We start from the raw sequence: 23,137 nt of genomic DNA on the forward strand, positions 1-23,137 counted from the left end.
GATCCAATGCTTAAATATTTTGATAGATATTTATTTTTTCTAATATCTAATGTAAATCTTCCTTGCTACAGATGTCACTGGTTATTTATTGTCCTGCCCTCAGTGGACACTGAGAAAAAATTGACCATTGCCTACTTTATCACATCCTTTTACATTCCTTTTTAAACTGAACAGTATGGATAATTGACCCCTGGGAGTGCCAATAAAATGGTAGATGGGAAAGGGGAAACAATGGAATAGTGGTGCTATACCTTAGCTATGCAAGTTTGTTAAAAGCAAGATAATGAAAAATGATTTTTTCAGTACATTTTAATAAAATCATAAAAACAATCTGTATTAAAAAGCCCTGAAGTTTATATTTACAGAACATAAACAGTAGTGCAAAATCCATCCAAAGCTCAAACCTAGGAAAGAATCTCTTGTTTGTTTGGTATTTGTTTAACATTAGAAAAACAAATTAGTACAGAAAAAAATTGCTGAGGTTTGACAGACACTGAACTTGATGCTCCCCTAGCATGCAGCATTGGAGACAACAGCAGAAAGAGAGGCTTGACATACAATGGAAGGAAGATATCAGCACATAAAAAATGCCCCTCCATTGTTCCCAAGCCTGCAAAGCCCTTTGCACTAGAACCATGTGGGTGAGGCTATAAAGAGATTGTGTGGAAATAAACAGTGAAGGAAGCTTGAGGAGCAGCTGCTCTACACAGCATATTCCCCTGAAAAAAGAGATTAAAATTTATGGAAAATTGAAATGAATGTTTAATGCTGTTCAGATCAATTCCAGCCATCATTGACTCACCCCTCAAACTTCCTCCTGCCTCCATTTCTCTCTCTGCACAGGATTTTGCTTATTTCTTTCAAGAGAAATTTGACAAAATACAAAATGCAACATAAGCTGCTTCCTCCCCTTGGTTCTCCTGCCCTGTTTTGACTTTCCATCTTTCCCCTGGTCACAGATACAGAAGTTTCTCATCTGTTCTCCTTCTCTAGCCTCTCCATTTGCCCCAGTGACCCCATCCCCTCCCACCTGGTGATCTCCCTTGCACCCACAGTGATCCCCTCCTCTTATTCATCTCCTTAACTTCTCACTCACTTCTGCCAAAAATGGATGAGTCTCTCCCATTTAAAAAAAACAAACACATCTTGACCCCACTTGCTTGTCTATCTGTCTCCCCATCTTCCTTCTTCCTTTCATCTCTAAGGTTATTGAATGCACTATTTACAATTGCCTGCAGTTCCTCTCCTCCAATTCCATCCTAGATCTTCTCCATTCTGGCGTCTGCCCCTTCCCCTCTACTGGAACTGTTTTTGCCAAAGTCTCTAATGACTTCTTCATAGCCAAATCTCAGAACCATACTGCATCCTCATCCTCCTTGACCTGTTAGCTGCCTTCCACAGAGTCAACCATGCTCCTCTTAAAATCTTGTCCTCCCTTGGTTTCTGCAATTCTGCCCTCTCTTGATTCTCCTCCTGCCTCTCTAATTGCTCCTTCAGCATGTCCTTTGGAGGATGCTCCCACTCTTCCCTCCAGCTTTCTGTAGGGGTTCCACAAGTATCTGAACTTGGTTCTCTTTTCTTCTCCCTCTACACCTTATCACTGGGTAATCTAACCCACAAACAAATTCAACCACCATCTCTATGTGGCTGATTCACAGATCTACCTCTACTCCAGACCTGTCTCCTTCTGCCCAAACAAAAATCTCAGTCTGTTTCTCTGACAACTCCTCATAGATGTCTAGCTGCCATCCCAGGATCTACATGGCTGAAACAGAACTCTTAACCTTCTCCCCAAACCCTCTGAGGTAACTTCTTTCTTGATCACTTTGGACTTCTCCCTAAGTCTTCACATCCAGAGTATGCCTAAGTCTTGCAGATTCTTTCTGCATGACATCGCTAAGATATTGCCATTTCTATTCATCCACAAAGCTAAAACTCTCATGCAGTCTCTCATCATCTTACATTCTGATTACCACAAACACTTTTTCTCTGTCCTTGATAAATGCAGTCTTGTGATATTCATTCAAAATGCCACTGCAAAGATAATTTTCCTAGCCTTGGTTGCTTTGACCACATCAAATCTCTCTCTGCACCTCTTTACTGGCTCCCCCTTTATTGTATCAAACATAAGCTACTTTGTCTTCACCTGCAAGGTCCTGCCCAACCCATCCCTACCCTACATCAATCATCTTTCATTCAGTATGGAAGAAGCTCCATATAAACCTCTGCAAAACTAACTCATCCTCCTCCTTCAAACCCTTCCTTAAAAATCTAATTTGCTCTGAGGCCTACAAAAAAACTTGAGTTTGATTAGACTGCTGGTGCATTGAGAGAGACCACTGCTTATCATCTCATTCTTTCCTTGAATTCCTCCATCTCTTGATATCCATTTGTGGTCTCTGGTCTTATACTTTGATTGTAAAGTCTTTGGGGCTGGGACTGACCTTATTCTGTGTACAGCACCTACCACAATGGGGTTGGGTCATTATTGGGATTCCTAAGCACTACTATAATACAAATGATAAAGAACAACAACAACAGTATGGCATGAACTCATGGTTGGTAGGAATGCTCAGTGGTGGTAGCTGACTCTCACTAGGTTTCTCTCACAAGAGAAAGAAGGTCTCTAGGAGCAATATAGGGATTTCTCAGTGCTCTTACAGAATTAGAATATGATTTTCTTCACAGATCCTCTCTCTCTGGGATATGACATCTTTGTCATTGTCCCATGTGCAAAGCCTCAAAACCTTCCCCCTTATGAAGCACAAGTTTAGATTGAAAATGTCATCTTGCACGGAGTGACCTGACTGCTAAGCCTTCTTCTTACAAATTATACACTGAAAGGAGTACATTTAGGCCCATGTCCTTAATTTGTCCTTTTTACTTAGATACTTTTGAAGTCTCAAATTAAGGGTGTGATGTGATGTGTTCTGTTATGTCATGTGTTGCAATAATTAGGACTAATAGAATGAGATCAGTATAGAGCCTCAGCTAGTGTGTTAATGTTTTACCTGATGACTGACTTTCAGAATTTATAATAATCCTCTGCCAAAGCTGGATACAAAAATTAACATAGATGACTATTTTGTAGTCAGTTTCAGACTCATACAACAGAATAACAGATTTTGTTCTGCAATGTCAAAGGAGGAAAAAGACCTTTTACTTTGACAAAATGTTAATATGGTTGAGGCAAGTACAATATCCAGATTGCAGTCAGGAACTGATTAGCTCTTGCAGATTCTGAATTAGTAGTACATCTGACCAGTCTAGACTAGAACAGCATAGGAATAAGAAAAAATCTGACCAATTATAAGTTGCAGTAACAGTTCAAGTGCATATTTTGATTTTGCTTACAATGAGTCTAGGATTAAAAGACACTGGAACAAATTTTCTGCTTAATTACACTCTGAGCAATCCAATTGATTTCTTCAGGCTGTGAGCTAAGTACACAAATATTCATTGCCTCATGAAATCAATTGCAGTGCACAATATAACCCACAATTTTGGAACATTTAGCCCTACCCCTCCACACCATTTAATTTGATATTTTTCCTGAACATTTAATTCTTAAATCATACTTCTAACACAGATAGTCCTGCACCACATCCTTACTTTGACATGTTTTATATGGATTACAAATAAACCTTAATGATTTAGGAAAACATGCCACATTTACCTGCCTTGCTTTACAACTACTAAGATCTGGGCATTAAATATAAATTATAAAATGGCTACTAAAAATTCTAGATCCCCATAAGCTGATGGGATATCTGTTCCATATAGTTCCTCATAATGAGGCATAGAATATAACCACATAACTTCATGGGAAGATTAGTATAATGTTCTTTAGTATTCTGCTAATCCCCCAAATATGAAGGTTGAATGTTGTAGAGGAAAACTTATTCCATTATGAAATAATTGGAATAAAACTTTTTTATTCTTGTCTGAAGCTTCTCTGCCATTTCAAACTTCCCAATTAGAATACATTATTATTAATGGAAGTTATACATGCAACTCCCCCACATTTAAAAAGAAAGATCAGATCTCTTATTCTATATGTTGGCAGTGTTTCCAATGGAAAAGCCTACTTCAACTGTATTACACCTCCTTCAATAAATATTTTGCTTTATGTCTTTATGCAAAACATTCTCACATTTCATCAAAAAGCAAGGGTAAAGGTGAAAAATGCTTGTCAAGGTTTTCCTACATTTGGAGGCCTGTTCTCCATTTCCAAACAAAATTTTGGTCCTGTATTATGAGTTTGTGTGCGTGACAGTGTGCATTAGAATATACAACGATCATTATTATGATAACAGTCAAACTTGCATTCACATTATTGGACTGAGATAAAATGAAGGGTTACATTTATAAAGCATTGCAGAAACTTTAACTGTGGATCTCTGATGAAATCATATCTATAAAACCAAGTGCAATATTTTAAAATGTACCTAAAAATGTTTTGCTTCTGAGGAACACAAATGCAGGGTTTTTTTGCAACCCTGGGTTTTCAGCAAAGGTAGCTGAATTAACCAGAAGTATCAAAAAGATCCACTATTTCCCTGATAATTTCATTTTCATTAGGGAAATAGCAATTTTTTGATACTGCTGTTTTAATTTCCATTAAGCTGAAAAAGCCATCACCTTCAAGCCCTTCCTCAAAACACAACTTGGCTGTAATTCATTCAGGAAACCTGATAATAGCTAGAATTATGCATATCCTATTATATTTGCTATCTACTCTCCCCCATGCAACCCTCTTATTTGTGTAATTCACCAATAATGTTTTTTTTCCAGAGCAGAGGCTTTTATTTATTAGATCTTTGTATAGCACCTAGCAACAGGGCCTGACTTAGTTTGGACCTTTGGGTGCTGACGCAACATAAATGTTAAATGGCAGTAATTGTTCTTAAAGTGTGTCTTGAAATGTTGTGGACAATACTGAATTCATAAAAGGAGAAAGTCAGTGTAAATCAAAGGTCTGTAATTTAGCTCCCCAGTTTGTAATTGTAAGGAGGATGAGTTCAAGTGACATGATATAAAAGTTGGAGGTGGAAGGATATACAAGAAGAAAAGAAATCTATACTATTGTAAAAAGAATTTTTACATGATTTTGTTGTCAGGAAAAAAATCTCCATTATGGGCCTGCTTTTGTGCTGCTGTCTTTTAATTATGTGTCTGTCTTTTCAATTATGCTGTTATAGATTTATATAGCCCTGGATAGTAAAATGAAACAAAGGGAATCAAGGATCTAAAAGTTCATCTAGAAGACATTGTCATTCTTTGCAATTAGGACCCTGCAGAGAGTAAAATACTTTAGTACCCCATAGAAGTTGGCTAGTACAATTGGAGTTGATTTTAACAGAAATGCTGTTAAAAATGTTAAAACCAACATGGCCAAATTAAATTCTCCAGGCACTGAGCAAAATTCCCTCAGCCTGCAGCTGATCATGGAAAGGAAGGAGCTACAGTGGTTGTTCCATGCCAGTCACTTGATAATCTTGGGTCTTAACATTTGGACTCCTGATGGTGCACTACCACTTCTAGAGCTACCATTAATGTCAGTGGTAAAAGATGAGGTCCTAACAGAGCTGGTAAGAAAATAAAATAAATAAAAAAAAAAATAATATACTTACTTTAATTGTAAAATTTCATTTATATTTTTAGTGAAATAATACATTCTTCTGCATTTTCTGACCAGCTTAGATTTTTTTAAAGTTGGCAGATTTCTGGATTCTCTGCTTGTGTTTTCTCTGCATCATGAATTCTTTTCCCACTGGTTATTTCGTAATCAGATATCTCCTTTAAAAGTATTTCCCCATAAATCAGGGTGTCCAAGTAACTTTAAAGAGCAAAATCAAGTGTGATTACACTGAAGAGAGGGAAAAGTTGTAAGGCAACATCCTCCCTGTTATTTAACTCAACTGTTTCCCCTTCTTCCCTTCCCCTCCAAATTCTTCCTGAGAGCTCATGTATTAAATATTACGTCCTTCTGGGATAGAATTCCAATGCTTTTTGGTGCCGCCAATCTCAAGCATTCAATAATCATGAGTCCAGCCCCTTCAATCACGAGCTTTTAAAAAATGGATCTTCTCAATTGTCCAGTGATATAATAGCCTTTAGGGGTCATATTATCATGCTTTTCCTTGCAATCATGGGGGGCATTTTTTTAAAATAAAAGCTGAAATTCTCATGTAATCACAAGAATTCAGGATTTGGGGCTTTAAGAAAAGCATCAGCTATTATGAAACTCATGATAACGTTGAAAGAGTTGGCAACACTGCTTTTTCTAAAATTTATGCTGTGACTTGTACTAATGGTTCTGGGTAAATATTAAACTTGGTGGAGGGGCTATTTCCTGACTGATAAAGAAACTTGGTATCACCTATCATCAGTTTGTGAATCTAAACTAAAACTAAACTAAAAATGAGACCTGTGTGAAAGAGTTGCCAGTTCAGTGATTCCCGCTACCTATCAATAGCTGGTAGAGTGCAAACTTTTTGGGTGTATGATAAAGAACCTTTTAATTAATTAAGTCAGTACCCCCTTTATAATGTAGCACAATGGAACCAAATAAATCATTGTCCCCTTTTTCATTTTGGGCTACTCTTCTAAAAAAAACTAGACAAGAGCTATTCTTCCAATCCACATTGCTGATAACTTAGTTTCCAATATTTTGCCAAGTATATAGTCTTCACATCTTAAAAAGTACAAGTTGAAGTCTTCAATCTATAATTAGCCTTTTTGGCTTCTGTTGCCTTTATAACGAATATCAACCTTCATCCAATCCCCAGGAACTTTTCCTCACTTGAGTGATATATCAAACTCTCCTGCTTCCATACATGTCAACAAGGGCCTCTCTTCATTTCTGGTAACAGCAATACTGACAGTTCATACTCTGTTTCCTCTGCAATTCTAATATCCTTTCACACCAACCAATCTCTGCCTATTGCTCCCTGCACTCACTTGCTTAAAAAGGGTCCCAAACACACAAATCACCTGGAGATGCTTAACATAGCAAGAATTGCTGTGAAAGCTGGACAGATAGCTGTCAGGCTCCCAGGGGAGTAACATAAAAGGAAGAGGATGCTAAGAAAATAAAATCACCATTTTCTCTAGCGGAGTTGTGCTTCTGTGACAGAACAAGGGCAGGAAACCCCAGCTTTCAGAATAAATTCTGTGGCTCTGGTGAGTGACCATGAAAGTTATTTACATGAAGGTATGAGTTTATGAAATCTGAGAAGATACAAACATTATTCAATACAGTGAAATTTTTTTAGAATAAATGTAATATTAAAGACAATAAATTATTTATACTTAGCGTATATTATTCCCTAGGTTGTTCATGCATTTTATAAATTACTGCTTACACAAAGCAGAAACAATGAACAAATCCAGTTTTCACACAATGGTGAAATCCTAGCTTTATTGAAATCAAAGGAAAAACTCCCACCCACTTGAATGGGGAAAGGGCTTCCCCCAAATTGAACAATCTTGCAGTTGATATTGTGCACTGTACATGCCCAAATTTTCAAACCTTTTATAGTACAAAGGGACAAATTTACAAAGCAAGGCTTAAATGCTATACTTTTTATATGTATGCTATAGTAAAATGAGAATAGGAATTGACATAACAAAAATTAACTGCTACTAAATGAAAAACATCTACATTATGGACAGAGCACATTTATGTGACATGCTTCATTTAATGAAGTGGATGCAGCAATATACCAATTAGAAAAATTGCACACTAGGATGAACTTAATGTTATTTCAAAAGGAAGTTTGTCTTCCTTCAAAATAAAGCATAAAAAGTAAGGAGTGATTACGGATGGTGTAGCAGGGTGGATCCCTGCTCCTGGTTTTAAGGGGTTTAAAAGTGGCTTGGCAGGGCTTGAGAACTGCTGCTGTCAAAGCTGGGCTGATTGGGGAAGTAGCCGCAGCTGGGCCACACCCCAATCAGGCCACAGCTGGCCCCTATAAAAGGCTATGAGCCAGGAGCCCAGTCAGTCTCTCTCTGCCTTCAGAGAGAGAAGGGCTTGGCTGCAGGGAATTGAGACAAGGTACCTAGGGTGAAGCAGGGCTGGGGAAAGGCTGAGGAGCTGGGGAAGCTCCAGCCTAGAAAACCCCAGGCTGCGGCCTAGTATAGGGCAAAAGGTACTGGGGGTTGCAGGGGGCAACCTAGGGGTAGGCCAAGGCAGCAGGTCCAAACCCCCTTTGCCGATGATGAGTGCTGGCTACTGCAGTCTGCCCCAGCGAACGGGGGCTAGATAGAGACTGGGCAGTAGCCACTACTGAGGCGAAGTGGGGATAGTAGGGTGGGGGTTCCCCTGGGAAGGGGAAACCCAATTAAAGGTTAAAGGGGCACCGGGGTCCTGGGAGGGACATGGGGCCAGTAGCAAACAGGTGGATCACCGGCCTGCAGAAGGGCGCTCCGAACGCTGGAAAGAGCTAATTCCCCAGAGTCACCAGCAGGTGGCACCACAGGGGTGAGTCGGACCCATTACAGATGGGCAAATGGATTTTTGATGTATTTGAAGAAAATGCATACATACGGAAGTTAGGGAAAAACATTCTTAGGTTTCATGGAATCCAGGGCCGGTGCAAGGATGTTTCGCGCACTAGGCAAAACTTCCACCTTGCGCCCCCCGGTCCCCCGCCCCCACCCTGAGGGGCCCCCCCTCCCCGCGGCAGCTCCCCGCCTCCACTCTGAGGTGCCCCCTTGCGGCAGCTCCCCACCCCCCCCCACACTCCACCCTGAGGCACCCCCCTGCCCCACTTCACCCCTGCTCCACACACGAGAACAAGCACCACAAGCACGCCGTTGCTGCTTCACTTCTCCTGCCTCCCAGGCTTGCGGCGCCTAAGGTGATTGGTGCCGCAAGCCTGGGAAGTGAGAGAAGTGAAGCACCCATGGCGTGCTCGGGGAGGAGGCGGGGCAGGAGTGAGCTGGGTGGGGAGTTCCCCTGCATGCCCCCTCCCACTTGCTGCAGGCGGCCCTCCCCACGCTCCCCTGCCCCAGCTTCCTCCACCTAAATGCCGGCGGTGACCGGGGTGGCTGAAGATCCGGCCGCTGCGGTCGCGGCCGAAGAAAATGACATCCCCCAAATCCCAGCACCCTAGGCGACCACCTAGGTCGCCTAAATGGTTGCACTGGCCCTGATGGAATCATAGCCTTTAAGGTCAGAAGGGACCATTATGATCTAGTCTGACCTGCAGCACAATGCAGGCCACAGAATCTCACCCACCCACTCCTGTATCAAACCTGTGTCTGAGCTATTGAAGTCCTCAAATCATGGTTTAAAGCCTTCAAGGTGTAGAGAACCTTCCAGCAAGTGGCCTGTGCCCCACACTGCAGAGGAAGGCAAAAAAGCCCCAGGGCTTCTGCCAATCTGCCCTGGAGAAAAATTCCTTCCTGACCCCAAATATGGCGATCAGCTAAACCCTGAGCATGTGGGCAAGACTCAACAGCCAGACACCCAGTAAAGAATTATCTGTAGTAACTCAGATCCCACCCCATCTAACATCCCATCACAAGCCATTGGGCATGTTTACTGCTAGTAGTCAAAGATGAATTAATTGCCAAAATTAGGCTATCCCATTATACCATCCCCTCCATAAACTTATCAAGCTTAGTCTTGAAGCCAGATATATATGTCTTTTGCCCCCACTCCCCCCCATTGGAAGGCTGCTGCAGAACTTCACTCCTCTGATGGTTAGAAACCTTCTTCTAATTTCAAGTCTAAACTTCCTGAAAGCCAGTTTATATCCATTTGTTCTTGTGTCCACATTGGTACGGAGTTTAAATAATTCCTCTCCCTCCCTGGTATTTATCCCTCTGATATATTTATAGAGAGCAATCATATCTCCCCTCATCCTTCTTTTGGTTAGGCTAAAGAAGCCAAGCTCTTTGAGTCTCCTTTCATATGACAGGTTTTCCATTCCTCGGATCATCCTAGTAGCCCTTCTCTGAACTTGTTCCAGTTTGAATTCATCCTTCTTAAACATGGGAGACCAGAACTTCACACAGTATTCCAGATGAGGTCTCACCAGTGCCTTGTATAACAGTACTAACACCTCCTTATCTCTACTGGAAATACCTCGTCTGATGCATCCCAAGACTGCATTAGCTTTTTTCACAGCTATATCACATTGGCGGCACATAGTCATTCTGTGTTCAACCAATACTCCGAGGTCCTTCTCCTCCTCTGTTACTTCCAACTTATGCCTCCCCATCTTATAACAATAATACTTGTTATTTTAATCCCTAAATGCATGACCTTGCACTTTTCACTATTAAATTTCATCCTATTAATATTACTCCAGTTTAAGGTCATCCAGATCTTCCTGTATGATATCCCAGTCCTTCTCTGTATTGGCAATACCTCCCAGCTTTGCGTCATCCGCAAATTTTATTTGCACATTCCCACTTTTTGTGCCAAGGTCAGTAATAAAAAGATTAAATAAGATTGGTCCCAAAACTGATCCCTGAGGAACTCCACTAGTAACCTCCCTCCAGCCTGACAATTCACCTTTCAGTACGACTCACTGTAGTCTCCCCTTTAACCAGTTCCTTATCCACCCTTCAATTTTCATATTGATCCCCATCTTTTCCAATTTAACTAATAATTCCCCATGTGGAACCATATCAAATGTCTTACTGAAATTGAGGTAAATTAGATCCACTGCATTTCCTTTGTCTAAAAATATCCATTACCTTCTCAAAGAAGGAGATCAGATTGGTTTGGCACGATCTACCTTTTGTAAAACCATGTTGTATTTTGTCCCAATTACCATTGACCTCAATGTCCTTGACTAATTTTTCCTTCAATTTTTTTTCCGAGACCTTTCATACTACAGATGTCAAACCTGTAGATGCCCGGATCACTTTTTTCCCTTTCTTAAAGATAGGAACTATGTTGCAATTCTCCAGTCATATGGTACAACCCCTGAGTTTACATATTCATTAAAAATTCTAGCTAATGGGCTTGCAATTTCATGTGCCAGTTCCTTTAATATTCTTGGATGAAGATTATCTGGGTCCCCTGATTGCATCCCATTAAGCTGTTCGAGTTTAGCTTCTACCTCAGATGTGGTAATAGCTACCTCCATATCCTCATTCCTATTTGTCATCCTACCATTATCCCTAAGCGCCTCATTAACAACTGAGGCAAAGTATTTGTTTAGATATTGGGCCATGCCTAGATTATCCTTAATCTCCACTCTATCCTCAGTGTTTAGAGGTCCCACTTCTTTCTTTGTTTTCTTCTTATTTATATGGCTATAAAACCTTTTACTATTGGTTTTAATTCCATCTCTACTCTAATCCCTTGTTCTCCTTACACATATGCACATATTGCCATAGGGATAAAGTCAGTAATAAAGTGTGGTCTACACTACAAAATAGTTTGAGAACTTGTGCGGGACTCACCCCATGGCACCTCCTGCTGTTCATCTCAGAGAATTAGCTCTCCAGCCCTCAGAGCACCATCTGCAAGCCGGTGTCCCACTGCCGCTGGCCCCTGTGTTCCTCCCAGGACCCAGGTGCCCCTTTACCTGGGGGCTGCCCCCTAGCAAAACCCTCACCAGTCTCTATGGGTCTCCCCTCTCTGGGAAACCTCCAACCCTCTAATCCCCACCTTGCCAGTCATCACTGAGCCCCCACTCCTTGGAGCAGACTGCAGTGTAAAAGCCACTCATCATAGGCAAGGGGGTTCGGACCTGCTGCCTTCTTCTGCCTCTCAGTAACTCTATAGGCCTTGGACCAGCCCCTGCAGCCTGGGGAATTGCCAGCCTGGAGCTCCCCTGCTCCTCTGGCTCTCCCCAGCCCTGCTTCACTCCCAGTACCCTTTCTGCAGGCAGCGAGGCCCAGCTCTCTCCCAGCCTGGAGAGAGACTTATCTTAGGCCTCTGGCTAACAGCCTTTGTATATAGGCCAGCTGTAGCCTGACTGGAGCGTGACCCAGCTGCGGCCGCTTCCCCAGTCAGCCATCCCCAGCCACAGCCCTCAAGAAGGGAAACACTATTACTTGGCAAGAAAGATTATAGTCTGTGCACTTTATTTGAAATGGTTAAAAAAGTGTTCCATATAAGTCAACTAGGTATATCAATAGTATAGGGCTGCAATCATTTCTGTGATTTGAAGAAGGGTATGAAGACCTTGTTATGGGACTTTGGGATACTCTCCCCTTAGCCATTAAAAAAAATACTTGCATTGTGTGCAATGTGCTGACCTCCATAAGAGGTAAAATGTGCCATTCAGAAATATTTTTATGATCCCCAGAAATAAGATATCTCTGGAAAGGAATGACTGAAGTACACATAGATAGAAAGTGAATGAGTCAGAGAGAACACTTGCTCCATTACAGCCAGGAATTGCCTGAGATGTCATCAGGGGCATTGCCAAAATTCCTGCCTCATTTTGAGCCCTCTTGTAGTATATAACATTTTAAACTAAAAACCAGTCCCCTATAAGAGGTATATCAAGGCTGGACTTCAGGAAAGTGAGCAGATCATCTATAGTTCTTCCTACACTAATAGTGGAGCCACCTGAAGCAGGGCCATATTTAAACATGGCCAAAAATCCTTGGATGAACCAAGTTATATGTTGGCTTCAAAACCGCCCTCTCTATCTATCTATAGCATACTGTTTATAGAAGGCTCTAAGTTAACTCCAGCCTATACCTAAGGCCCAGGTATTACCTCAGTAAGTGAAGGCATATCTTGACGGGGAAAGTGAGTGATGATACAAGAGACCGCTGCACACAAAAGTTAGATAACAATCAATATTTAACTATAAAATCCAGAGGAAAGTAACTAGCAACCAAATGAACAGCATGTTATTCACCTACAGTATCCAGAGTAGGTAGGCAGCTAGCAACACTCATAGAACATGCTCAAAATAGCCATCTCATCTCTAACCCAGAAACTTTCTGAGGTACAAGGAAGCTGCCAATAAAATATAAGGACTTAAGTAAGAAAGTCACAAGTTTAAAAGTTGTCTGTTTTCCCTTCCATTTTCTCACGACTCCTGGCTGTCCCTCTATTATTGCCATGCCACCTTTTTTCTTTTCTCGTTCTTATCTATTATTTTAAATTATTATTTTATGTCTTTTTCTTGCCTCTCTTTTCTTTTTCTTTGGAAAGAAACATGTGTTTTCCTCTTATTCTTCATTGTCTCCTGCAATTACATTCCTTTCGGTTGCCCATCCCTCTTTGCTCTTTCCTATATATACATATTCCAAGGGTAGGTCTATACAGCAATTAAACACACACAGTTGATTCAGGCTCAGGGAGCTCAGGCTGCAGGATTTTAAAACTGAGGTGTAGATGTTTGGGGTCTGGCTGGAATTATACTAATATAGACGACAGCTGGACTTAGACTCTTTACAACTCAAACTCATATAATACGTAATTTCATAAAATCATAGAATATCAGGGTTGGAAGGGACCATTCCTCCCTTACACATCAGCTCCAAGTTTGTCCCACTGAGTCAAACTAAGGCTTGGCCTACACTAGCAATTTATGTTGGTATAACTACATTGCCCAGGAGTGTGGATTTTCTGTATCCCTGAGCAATGCTTAATCCCAGTGTCAATGCTAGGTTAACAGGAGAGCTTCTCCCATTGACATAGCTACCATCTCTCGGGGAGGTGGAGTACCTACACCGATTGGAGAAGCCCTCCCATTGGCATAGGTAGCATCTTCATTAAAGTGCTACATTGGCGCAGCTTAATCAGTGCAACTGCACCACTGCAGCCTTTGAAGTGTAGACAAGCCCTAAAAGTCTAAGGAAGTTGTGAGTTATACTAACTTCCATGCCTGTGAACTAGAAGAAAGGAGTTGTGGAGAAAAAGCAGCTAACAGGAGGGCATAAGAACATGTAAATTAAAGACTTCTGTTTAAACTTAGCCAGGAAACAGTTGTGAGAAAGTGTAAGTTAGGGTTTCTCTACATAGGGATTGAAATAATCAAACTGGATGTAATTCACACCTTCAATTATTTTGGTGAAAGTCTGTGTGTTATGTTAATTTTAGAATAAAAGTGTTCTATTTCAATGTGCTGTGAGTTACACATAAATAGAACACTTTTGTTCTGAAATGAGAGCATCAACAAATACAGACTTTCAATAAAAAAACTGATGTTCTGAATTAAACCAATTTCATTATTTTGGTTTTAAGTCCTTACAGTAAATTAGATTCCCTTACATATCAGATCTATAAGTGAATGAGTGCAAGATACTACCTAACACATCACTTCTGATTTAGACCAATACTCTTTATCAGTAGAGGCATTTTGACATCTTCTCCTTGGAAAGAGTTAAAGAGTTAAATCTTTCCAGAAGGTAATGTTACCTGAATCTTTGTAAACACACCTATTTGCATTTTGACACATTTTTTAAGTTGCAGAGTTAAACAAAGTTGCAAGTTCAAAACCCAGTACTATCACCTTTCAGCTGGTATTTCAGCTGGTTTGTCTAAGCTGGAAACTTTAGGCTCGAGGATCCTGTTCTTATGCTTCCTTGCTTAAAGGAAAATAGGTTTTTGCCTTTACCTGACATAATAATATTAGATAGTCATCACTAATCATGATCTCTGTCTCCAAGCAGCAACTTCAGGAATCAAATGATAGACACATGAGCGTAGATAAACTTAAAACACTCATTCTGCAACTTGAAGAGCTGTTTAGATACCAGAAACCTGCTGTGTGTTCAGGTTAATTTTAATCAGGTCTAGCCATCTGCTTCTGAAACTGACTTTAGCTAGTCTATTCCTGTTATACTCTAGATAGTGATGCTCAACCTGTGTATCTAGAGCTGGATTGTAGCACTTTATGATGCCATACGCAGTATAAAATTCAGTGGTGCAGAAGCCGTGACAGGGGCAAATTCCATCCAAAAAGCTTATTTGTTGATTGGCAGCCCTAATTAAATATCTGGGGAATCTTTAGGCAACATGTAATGTATTTTCTTCTCCTAATCTGGTCAGGTGTTTTGATCCAAAGTTTTGTGCTCCCGGGCACACCCAGCAGACATGTATAGCTCTTCCCCTTCTTTTCAGATCCCCTCCAACAGTGCTCATTAGGAATTTTAATTTTGTAATAGTTTATCAGTGATTGCTGATCACTAAAATAATGTTCTTGTATAATACAGCACATAGAAGATACGGCCAAATAATATACCATTTGGTTTACATTTTTGTATGGCATATCTTTTTCCTATCTTTCCAGAAAAGTAGGTTTCACTCTAATGAAGGGCTCCTATTGACATGATCTGATAAATGCACGAAATTATGCCCTTGTTGCCCAATTTACACATTGTATGTTTTCTAGAATAACATAGTGTTGGAATCTCTGATGAGTTAACATACTAACTAAGCAGTAGAGACATTTATAAAAGGTAATCCTGGGCTGCCAAACTTAGCTCTGGTTTGATGATAACTCATTAATACTTTATTCTTTCACGTTTGACCTATTTAATGAATCCTTGATTCTTCCCAAATCTTGAAATTTCCTGGCTTCTGCTGTGGATTACATTCTAAATTCTTGCTAAGCAATCAATTCTAATGTTTTAATTTGTAGACTGAGCTCTAGTTTGGGTATCAGGAAGAAATATCCACCAATCTCCATGTACAGCACTACAGAACTGGCTAGCAATGATTTGGAAGATTTTCACTTTCCCCAAATGTAATTGATGATGGTTACCACCAATGAAAGGGCACTGGATCAAACTGACCAATAATCTGATCCAAAATGGCAAATCCTATGTTTCTAGAAAGAAGATAACAGATAGAAGCAAAATACATGAAGATTTGAGAACTATACATTCTGAAGACAATGTTGGCAGGAAATCAATAACAGAAATTTTCGGAGTCTATTTTATATTAATGAAAAAAATTCCTTACCTACAGTACAGATAATTTGTTTGACTGCTCAAAACATCCAGAAATATTTTATAACTTACATTTCTCATTAACATAACAAGCTAATTAAAGCAAATGAAGGTTAATTTAATCATACACAGGTACTGTATTTGAATAGATTATTGCATTTATCTATTAAATAGTTTGTCTTTCATTCGTCTATCCTCATTAAACAGTATTCTGAATAATTAGAATATCAGAAATAGCTTTTATAAAGATACAGTATTACTGTATTCTTATTAAGAATTTCAGGTCACCTACAGCGTTTATACAAAATGTTACAAATCTAGGCAAAGTACCTCAGGCTATGAAGCAAGAAAGTAATTCTTTATATCACTGTGTGCGTTTCTAAGGTCTTTACCATTTGGATGATTACATTATCTCAGTTTTATATTCACTATTCAGGAAGTAAATGTCATCTTGAATCATTGAATCTCAATTTTTTACACCTTTCATTTTGGTTGATAGGCTTTTTACCCATTGTGATTTATTGCTATTACTGATGGAACTAAAAAACTGAGAGTGTAATCAAGGCTAATGGTGAACCAAATACCATGTGATAATAAATTAGCAAGAAAAAATGCTTTAGAGACAAATTGAGAGGTTTATCATTTCAGGTTGAATACTGTTACAACAACTGTTTATGTAAAATACAAGGCTGTCCAAAGAGAATCACATTCTCTTCTTTTATGTAAAAATACAACAACATATCCTGGCTCTTTATTATACAGAGCTATGGAGAGGCATTTTCAGCTTATGAACCTACACGTTTGGCTAACGTATGATAATTGTGGGCTAATGATAATTTTCATTTATCATGACATATAATGCAGAAGAGACCAAACTACTAAATTAGAAGATGCTGTGGCCAAAGCTGAGTGAATTTTGCAGGAAGGCATGTATATTGTTAGTCACTGCCCAGTTATCCAACGACTGTTCCGTTAAATTAGTATAACAAATGAAGAAGCTGCAGCTCATTTGAGCTGACTTTTCATAATTACTGGACTTGCATTTATGTTTGTAGAAGTAGAGCAAGACTGACAGGGATTTGAAGGGGATTTCAATGCAAACAGTCCCCTCTGTGAGCAAGAGTCAGGCTAGCTGTAACCCTAATAACGTGAGACTTGTAGAAGCAAGGATTGTGTGAGGCGAGTGGGAAAGAACTGTGTGAGAAGTTGTTTTGACCTAGTGTTAAGATAAAAATGGAATGCAGACTATAGCAGAAATTAAGAGAAATAAGATATCAAGAAGGAATATGTATAAACAATATGCAGCTGTTGCTCATTATTGTGTGTAAAAAAGGTATAAATGTTGGCTCTAATTGTTTGTCTTTAGAGAGACCTGCCTAGGTGGGGGAAACCATGTGTCCTAGTGCACTCTCTCCCTTCATGCAATTGCTAGAGATAATAAAGTATCTGACTTGCTGCACCCAACCAGAGAGTGAGAACTCTGTTTTTCTCCAACATGTTCTTGCTGTGAAATTATATTCTGTTCTAAATGTGGCCATTAAGTTTATACAACGACAAGGACAAATACTGCAGTCTTTATTAAGAAGCAGGGGTGAGCTGCAGCCGGTTCGCAGGGGTTTGCGCGAACCCGTTGTTAAATTTAGCAGCCATTTTAGAACCGGTTGTTAAGGGCTGCTAAATTTAACAAAAGTTCCCGCCGCTCCTCTCCTGCTCCGCCCCCTTCTCCTCCCCCTCCCCTGCTTCCCGCGAATCAGATGTTCGCGGGAAGCCTGAACAAGCAGCATGGAGGCAGGTAAGCTGGGGCGCGGAGGGGGAGGGGAGGTGCGGCTGGCTCAACAGCTCCCGGTCCCAGACCGCGGCTGCCTCCAGCCCAGCGCCGGCCCGGGGAGTCGGGCCGAGCGGCTCGGCCCCGGTGCCGGCCCGGGGAGTCGGGCCGAGCGGCGCGGCCCCGGAGCCGGCCCGGGGAGTCGGGCCGAGCGGCGCGGCCCCGGAGCCGGCCCGGGGAGTCGGGCCGAGCGGCGCGGCCCCGGAGCCAGCCCGGGGAGTCGGGCCGAGCGGCGCAGCGCGGCCCCGGTGCCGGCCCGGCCCGGTCCGGGGAGTCGGGCCGAGCGGCGCGGCCCCGGTGCCGGCCCGGCCCGGCCCGGGGAGTCGGGCCCCGTGGCGTGGCCCCGGTGCCGGCCCGGGGGCAAGGGTCCCGGGGAGCAGTCAGGAAAGAGCAGGGTTGGATGAGGTGGTGGGGGCACTCAGGGACAGAGAGAAGGGTAGTTGTATGGGGTAGGGGTTCTGGGGGGTCATTGAGAATGAGAGGAGGGGTTGGGTGGGGCGGCAAGGGGCAGTTAGGGGACAGGGAAGGGGGGGATGGGTCAGGGGTCTCGGAGTATGTGTGTCAAGGAACATGAGGGGTTGGATGGGGCACGACCCCCCCCGGAGGGGGGGGAAGGAGCGAACGCGTTGTTAAAATTTTGGAGGGAGGAGGGAACCGGTTGTTAAAAATTTGGCAGCTCATCACTGTTAAGAAGTAACTCCTATGACAAATCAATGAAACTTTTGCCTGATTAAGGACTTGATACAAATATAAAGACTTCCATTGACTTCAGTGGCTTTTGAATAAGGCCACAAGTTACAGTTTGGACCAGACTCTCTAATTATACAAAATCCAAGAATGAAACTGTCATTCTGACTTTTAAATATCCTGAAGCCCTGCACAGTGTTTCTAAAGTCAAAAAACAAAATAATTAATCATATGATTGTTCCACTTCTCTGCTGTGAAACACTAACAGTATATTAAATTATAGTTACAGTACCTTGGGATACTGTTTGACAGGGATCAGTACTCTTTCTGACAGCTTTATGTTTTTGTTGCTGATGACATCAAGGTATTTCTTTTCTTCATCTTCCTTTTTCCCATCAGAACCCTGAAATTTTTCAATTTCTGAAAAATTTAACAAAAAGAAAGCAATCAGTGAGATGATATTTGTCATCCTCAGAAATTCTGCTAGACTTAATATGACTTTTTCTTCTATTTATAAAAATATGATGTAAGTGGACAAAAAAACAACCAGTTGTAAATTTTGAGTTGTGTCTGGTCTTACTTAAGTCAATTTACAACTGCTTGTTTTTTTGTCCAATTACATCATATTTTTATAACCCTGCATCATTAATTCCATTGAAACTAGGATTTGATACAAAGAGTGTTTTTTAGGGAGGGAGGTTTAAAGCACTCAGCATTGTTTAATTCTGCTCCCGCTGATGTTAACAGTAGAACTCTGCTGATTTCAATGGGAGGAAGAAATAGACCAATGCTGAACATTTTTTAAAACCTCCCCTTTAAACCTTTACCAAAGATTCCATTTAGTCAACCAAATCTGAGAAGAGAAACACTTTGGCTATGCTTGATGGACCTCTGTAAATGAGACCTGCCACAGTCAGTAAGATTTGGCTTGTAATTGTTTAGCTTACAATGAAAGCATTCAAGAATGAAAGAATCATCTTGTCATTACTCTACTGACATTTTCCATGCAAGTGTGATTTTCATAGAGGTCATAAATGAAGTTCAGGTTACTTTTCCAAATGAGATCACTTTCTTGTGTGTGTGTGCACGCACACATCTGTGTGTATTTTTTTAAAGTGGCTACTGTTAAAACAAACAGTTTTAATCTGCTGATTATGCAATAATAAAATATCATATTGACGTTTTAATTTAGATCTCATGAAAAATTGGGATTAATAAGATACTTATTGTACTGTAGTTAGTAGTTAGCAGTTCAGGACCAACAATTCTTTTCACTAAAAAAGCTTCTTAAACTACTTTTAAGTAGATATTAACTAATCTGCCCCCTTTATTTACTTGATATGCAAAATTAAATCAAGTGACAAAATCAACTGTTACACTACACAATATCTTCTCTGAACTAAGATCAGGGCTGTTAGGTGACATAGTTCAATACACATGGGAATAATGATACTTAAAAGCACTTAACAGTCTCACAAAATCACCCTAAAATTTTATTCAAACTCACTTAGTTATGAACAATGTCACATACATTGACAACAGGTAGTAACACTGTCAGCAAAGACTAATGATAAACAGCAACACATCACTTTGAGGAGATGAGTCTAGTGAAAGAGCTTAGTGATATCAGAGGGCATGATTACAAATTCAATATTTCTAGCAATATCATTATTTCTAGTTATTAAGTGTAGTGCCCAGGTTATTATAGCTGCTTTCCAAACAAACATTCCAGAAGGGGCATTCCTTAGGTGCTTGCAATCACAAAGCAGAGGCAGATAACCAGAGATGAGTGGAAGGGGAACAATAATTAGCAATGTATATGCAATTACTCAGACACACCTCTGTCCTGGTGCTTACAAAGCTACCACCATCTTCAGTATCTGTGAATAAATGTTGATCTTTTAACATTGACTACGTTAGATCCAGCCTTACTTAAACCCTTCATTATAGATCAGCACTTAAATGTCACAGTGATAGGCATACACAGACATAGAATGGATCTCAAATAGGGAGGAAACGGTGAGTAATTTAATTTTTCAGATGATACTAAATTTGAAAGAGCGACACAAATATTATTCAGGACAAGGAAATTGATTCATCAATACTAAAAGAAATAAAATGATTTCCAAAAATGAGTTCTAATTTGGCAAAATGCAGCCTAATATACTTGGGGAAACAAATGTGCTACACAATATTCAATGGGAGGGAGAATTCAGGAAAGCAGCATGGCTGAAACAGTATGAGTGATAGTGGACAGTTAACTAGGCATGAGTTTACACAACAATGTATGGCAGCAAAAATAGCCACTGCGTTCTACAGTGGGTTGGTAAATAGGTATTCTCATACATAGTTCTAATGCAGCCATACAGAGAATATTCAATTTGTGGATTTTCATTATCAGAACAATGGGCAAACTCCTGAGGAGGTTAAGAAAACATATAGCTTGTTTGGAAGTTGATTAATATGACCAAACAGCAAGAAGGGAGAGGTATTATTTAGAGTGGTGCACAGAATCATAAATAGGAGTAATGGGATCAAATTAAGAAAGGGACTATTTAGACTGCAAATCTGGAGATGCTTCCTGGCAGGGAGAACGATTAGACTGTGAAATATTTCTAAGGAAAGTGGGGAAAGGCCTGTCACTATGGATATACAAATGAGACTGGGCAAAGCAAATATAAATGTACAACATGGGTAATATTGAACCAGGAGGGGAGATGGACTGACATGTCTAACCCATCTCTAAAAATCAATTAATCTATAGTTTATAGTGGCACTTTTAGTCTTCAAAGTACTTTTATAGATCCCAGTTTAGGAAGGCACTTAAGCATGTACTTAACTTTAATTTTGACTTTAATGGGACTTAAGCACAAGCTAAGGGCTGTCTTGAATAGGGATGATTTCCTGAACTGAGGCTTTAACATTAAGTTATTCTCACAATATCCCTGTGTGGTAATTAAAGGAAAATTATTATTTCATAAACAGTAAAATGTAGCCTTTGGCAAGTCACATGGGGCAATATTTTTAAATCCAAGTGTTAAATTTAGGCACTCAAATAAGCTACATCAGGGATCGGCAACCTTTGGCATGCAGCCCACCAGGGTAAGGACCCTGGTGGGCTGGGCTGGTTTGTTTACCTGCCGCGTCCGCAGGTTCATCCAATCGTGGCTCCCACTGTCCGTGGTTTGCCTCTCCAGGCCAATGGGGGCTGTGGGATGCGGTGGCCAGCACATCCCTCGGCCCGCTCTGCTTCCTGAAGCCCCCATTGGTCTGGAGTGGCGAATCGCAGTCAGTGGGAGCTGCGATCAGCCAAACCTGCGGACGCAGCAGGTAAACAAACCAGCCCAGACCGCCAGTCCTTACCCTGGTGGGCTGCATGCCAAAGATGCTGATCCCTGAGCTACATGATTTTCGGAGGAGATGAACATTGATAAGTCCCATTAACCCCATTTCCTCTGAAATCTCCTCAGTATAATCATAGCAAGTAGTCTCTTTTAGAATATGTTTTTTTTTTAAATTGCTGCACCCATGTTCTTCACTGCATAAGTATGAACATTCACATACTGAGAAACATTTCTCACCCTCTATGAACTGCAAAATGTTTTTGAAAATAATCAGTTTAACTGAACAATTTTATTTTGTCACCTACTGCTGGCAGTGGACATTTTACTCAGTGGTTGAATAGTTAAACCAATTGCAATCTTGCTGAAATATAGGTTAACTGGTTAGATTTATTTCATTGGACCGACATTAAACATTATTAAAGTACAGATATTGACTGTTAAACCAGTGCAAGAGTTGATACACTATTTATTGAACTGTGTTGCTTACCACTACTGCAAAAATGATATTATTTTACATCATAATTGTTGCTACCAACAATAGGATCAATAATACCAATTTTCATTAAAAAACTTCCCAAAAATCTGATCTCTGTGACAGTACACCAATGAAAATCATAAGTGACTCTAGCCATATAAATCATAGGATCATAGAATATTAGGGTTGGAAGAGACCTCAGGAGGTCTTCTAGTCCAATCCCCTGCTCAAAGCAAGACCAATACCAACTAAATCATCCCAGCCAGGCCTTTGTCAAGCCAGGACTTAAAAAACTCTAAGGATGGAGATTCCACCCCCCCCCCCAGGTAACCCATTCCAGAGCTTCACCACCCTCCTAGTGAAACAGTGTTTCCTAATATCCAACCTAGACCTCCCCCACTGCAACTTGAGACCCTTGCTTCTTGTTCTGTCATCTACCACCACTGAGAACAGCCTAACTCCATCCTCTTTGGAACCCCACTTTGGGTAGTTGAAGGCTGCTATCAAATCCCCCCTCACTCTTCTCTTCTGCAGACTAAATAACCCCAGTTCCCTCAGCCTCTACTCATAAGTCATGTGCTCCAGCCCACTAATAATTTTTGTTGCCCTCCGCTGGACTCTCTTTGTCTGCATCCCTTCTGTAGTGGGGGGACCAAAACTGGACACAATACTCCAGGTGTGCCCTCACCAATGCCGAATAGAGGGGAATAATCACTTCCCTCGATCTGCTGGCAATGGTCCTACTAATACAACCCAATATGCCGTTGGCCTTCTTGGCAACAAAGGCACACTGCTGACTCATATCCAGCTTCTCATCCACTGTAATCCCCAGGTCCTTTTCTGCAGAACTGCTGCTTAGCTAGTCGGTCCACAGCCTGAAGCGATGCCTGGGATTCTTCCTTCCTAAGTGCAGGACTTTGC

General features: G+C 40.8%; 1 protein-coding gene across 3 annotated transcripts in view; it reads right to left on the reverse strand.

The window, feature by feature from the left end:
• The window catches only part of KHDRBS2 (KH RNA binding domain containing, signal transduction associated 2), a 620,331-nt gene that overhangs the window by 477,128 nt on the left and 120,066 nt on the right, over nt 1–23,137 (reverse strand). For all 3 annotated transcript variants that reach the window (XM_045011995.1, XR_006578577.1, XR_006578576.1), the window contains exon 2: nt 18,690–18,817. In XM_045011995.1, the coding sequence (XP_044867930.1) occupies nt 18,690–18,817 (128 nt within the window). The remainder of the gene's footprint in view (nt 1–18,689; nt 18,818–23,137) is intronic.

The sequence above is a fragment of the Mauremys mutica genome, chromosome 3 (assembly GCF_020497125.1).
Source record: "Mauremys mutica isolate MM-2020 ecotype Southern chromosome 3, ASM2049712v1, whole genome shotgun sequence".
NCBI lineage: Eukaryota > Metazoa > Chordata > Testudines > Geoemydidae > Mauremys > Mauremys mutica.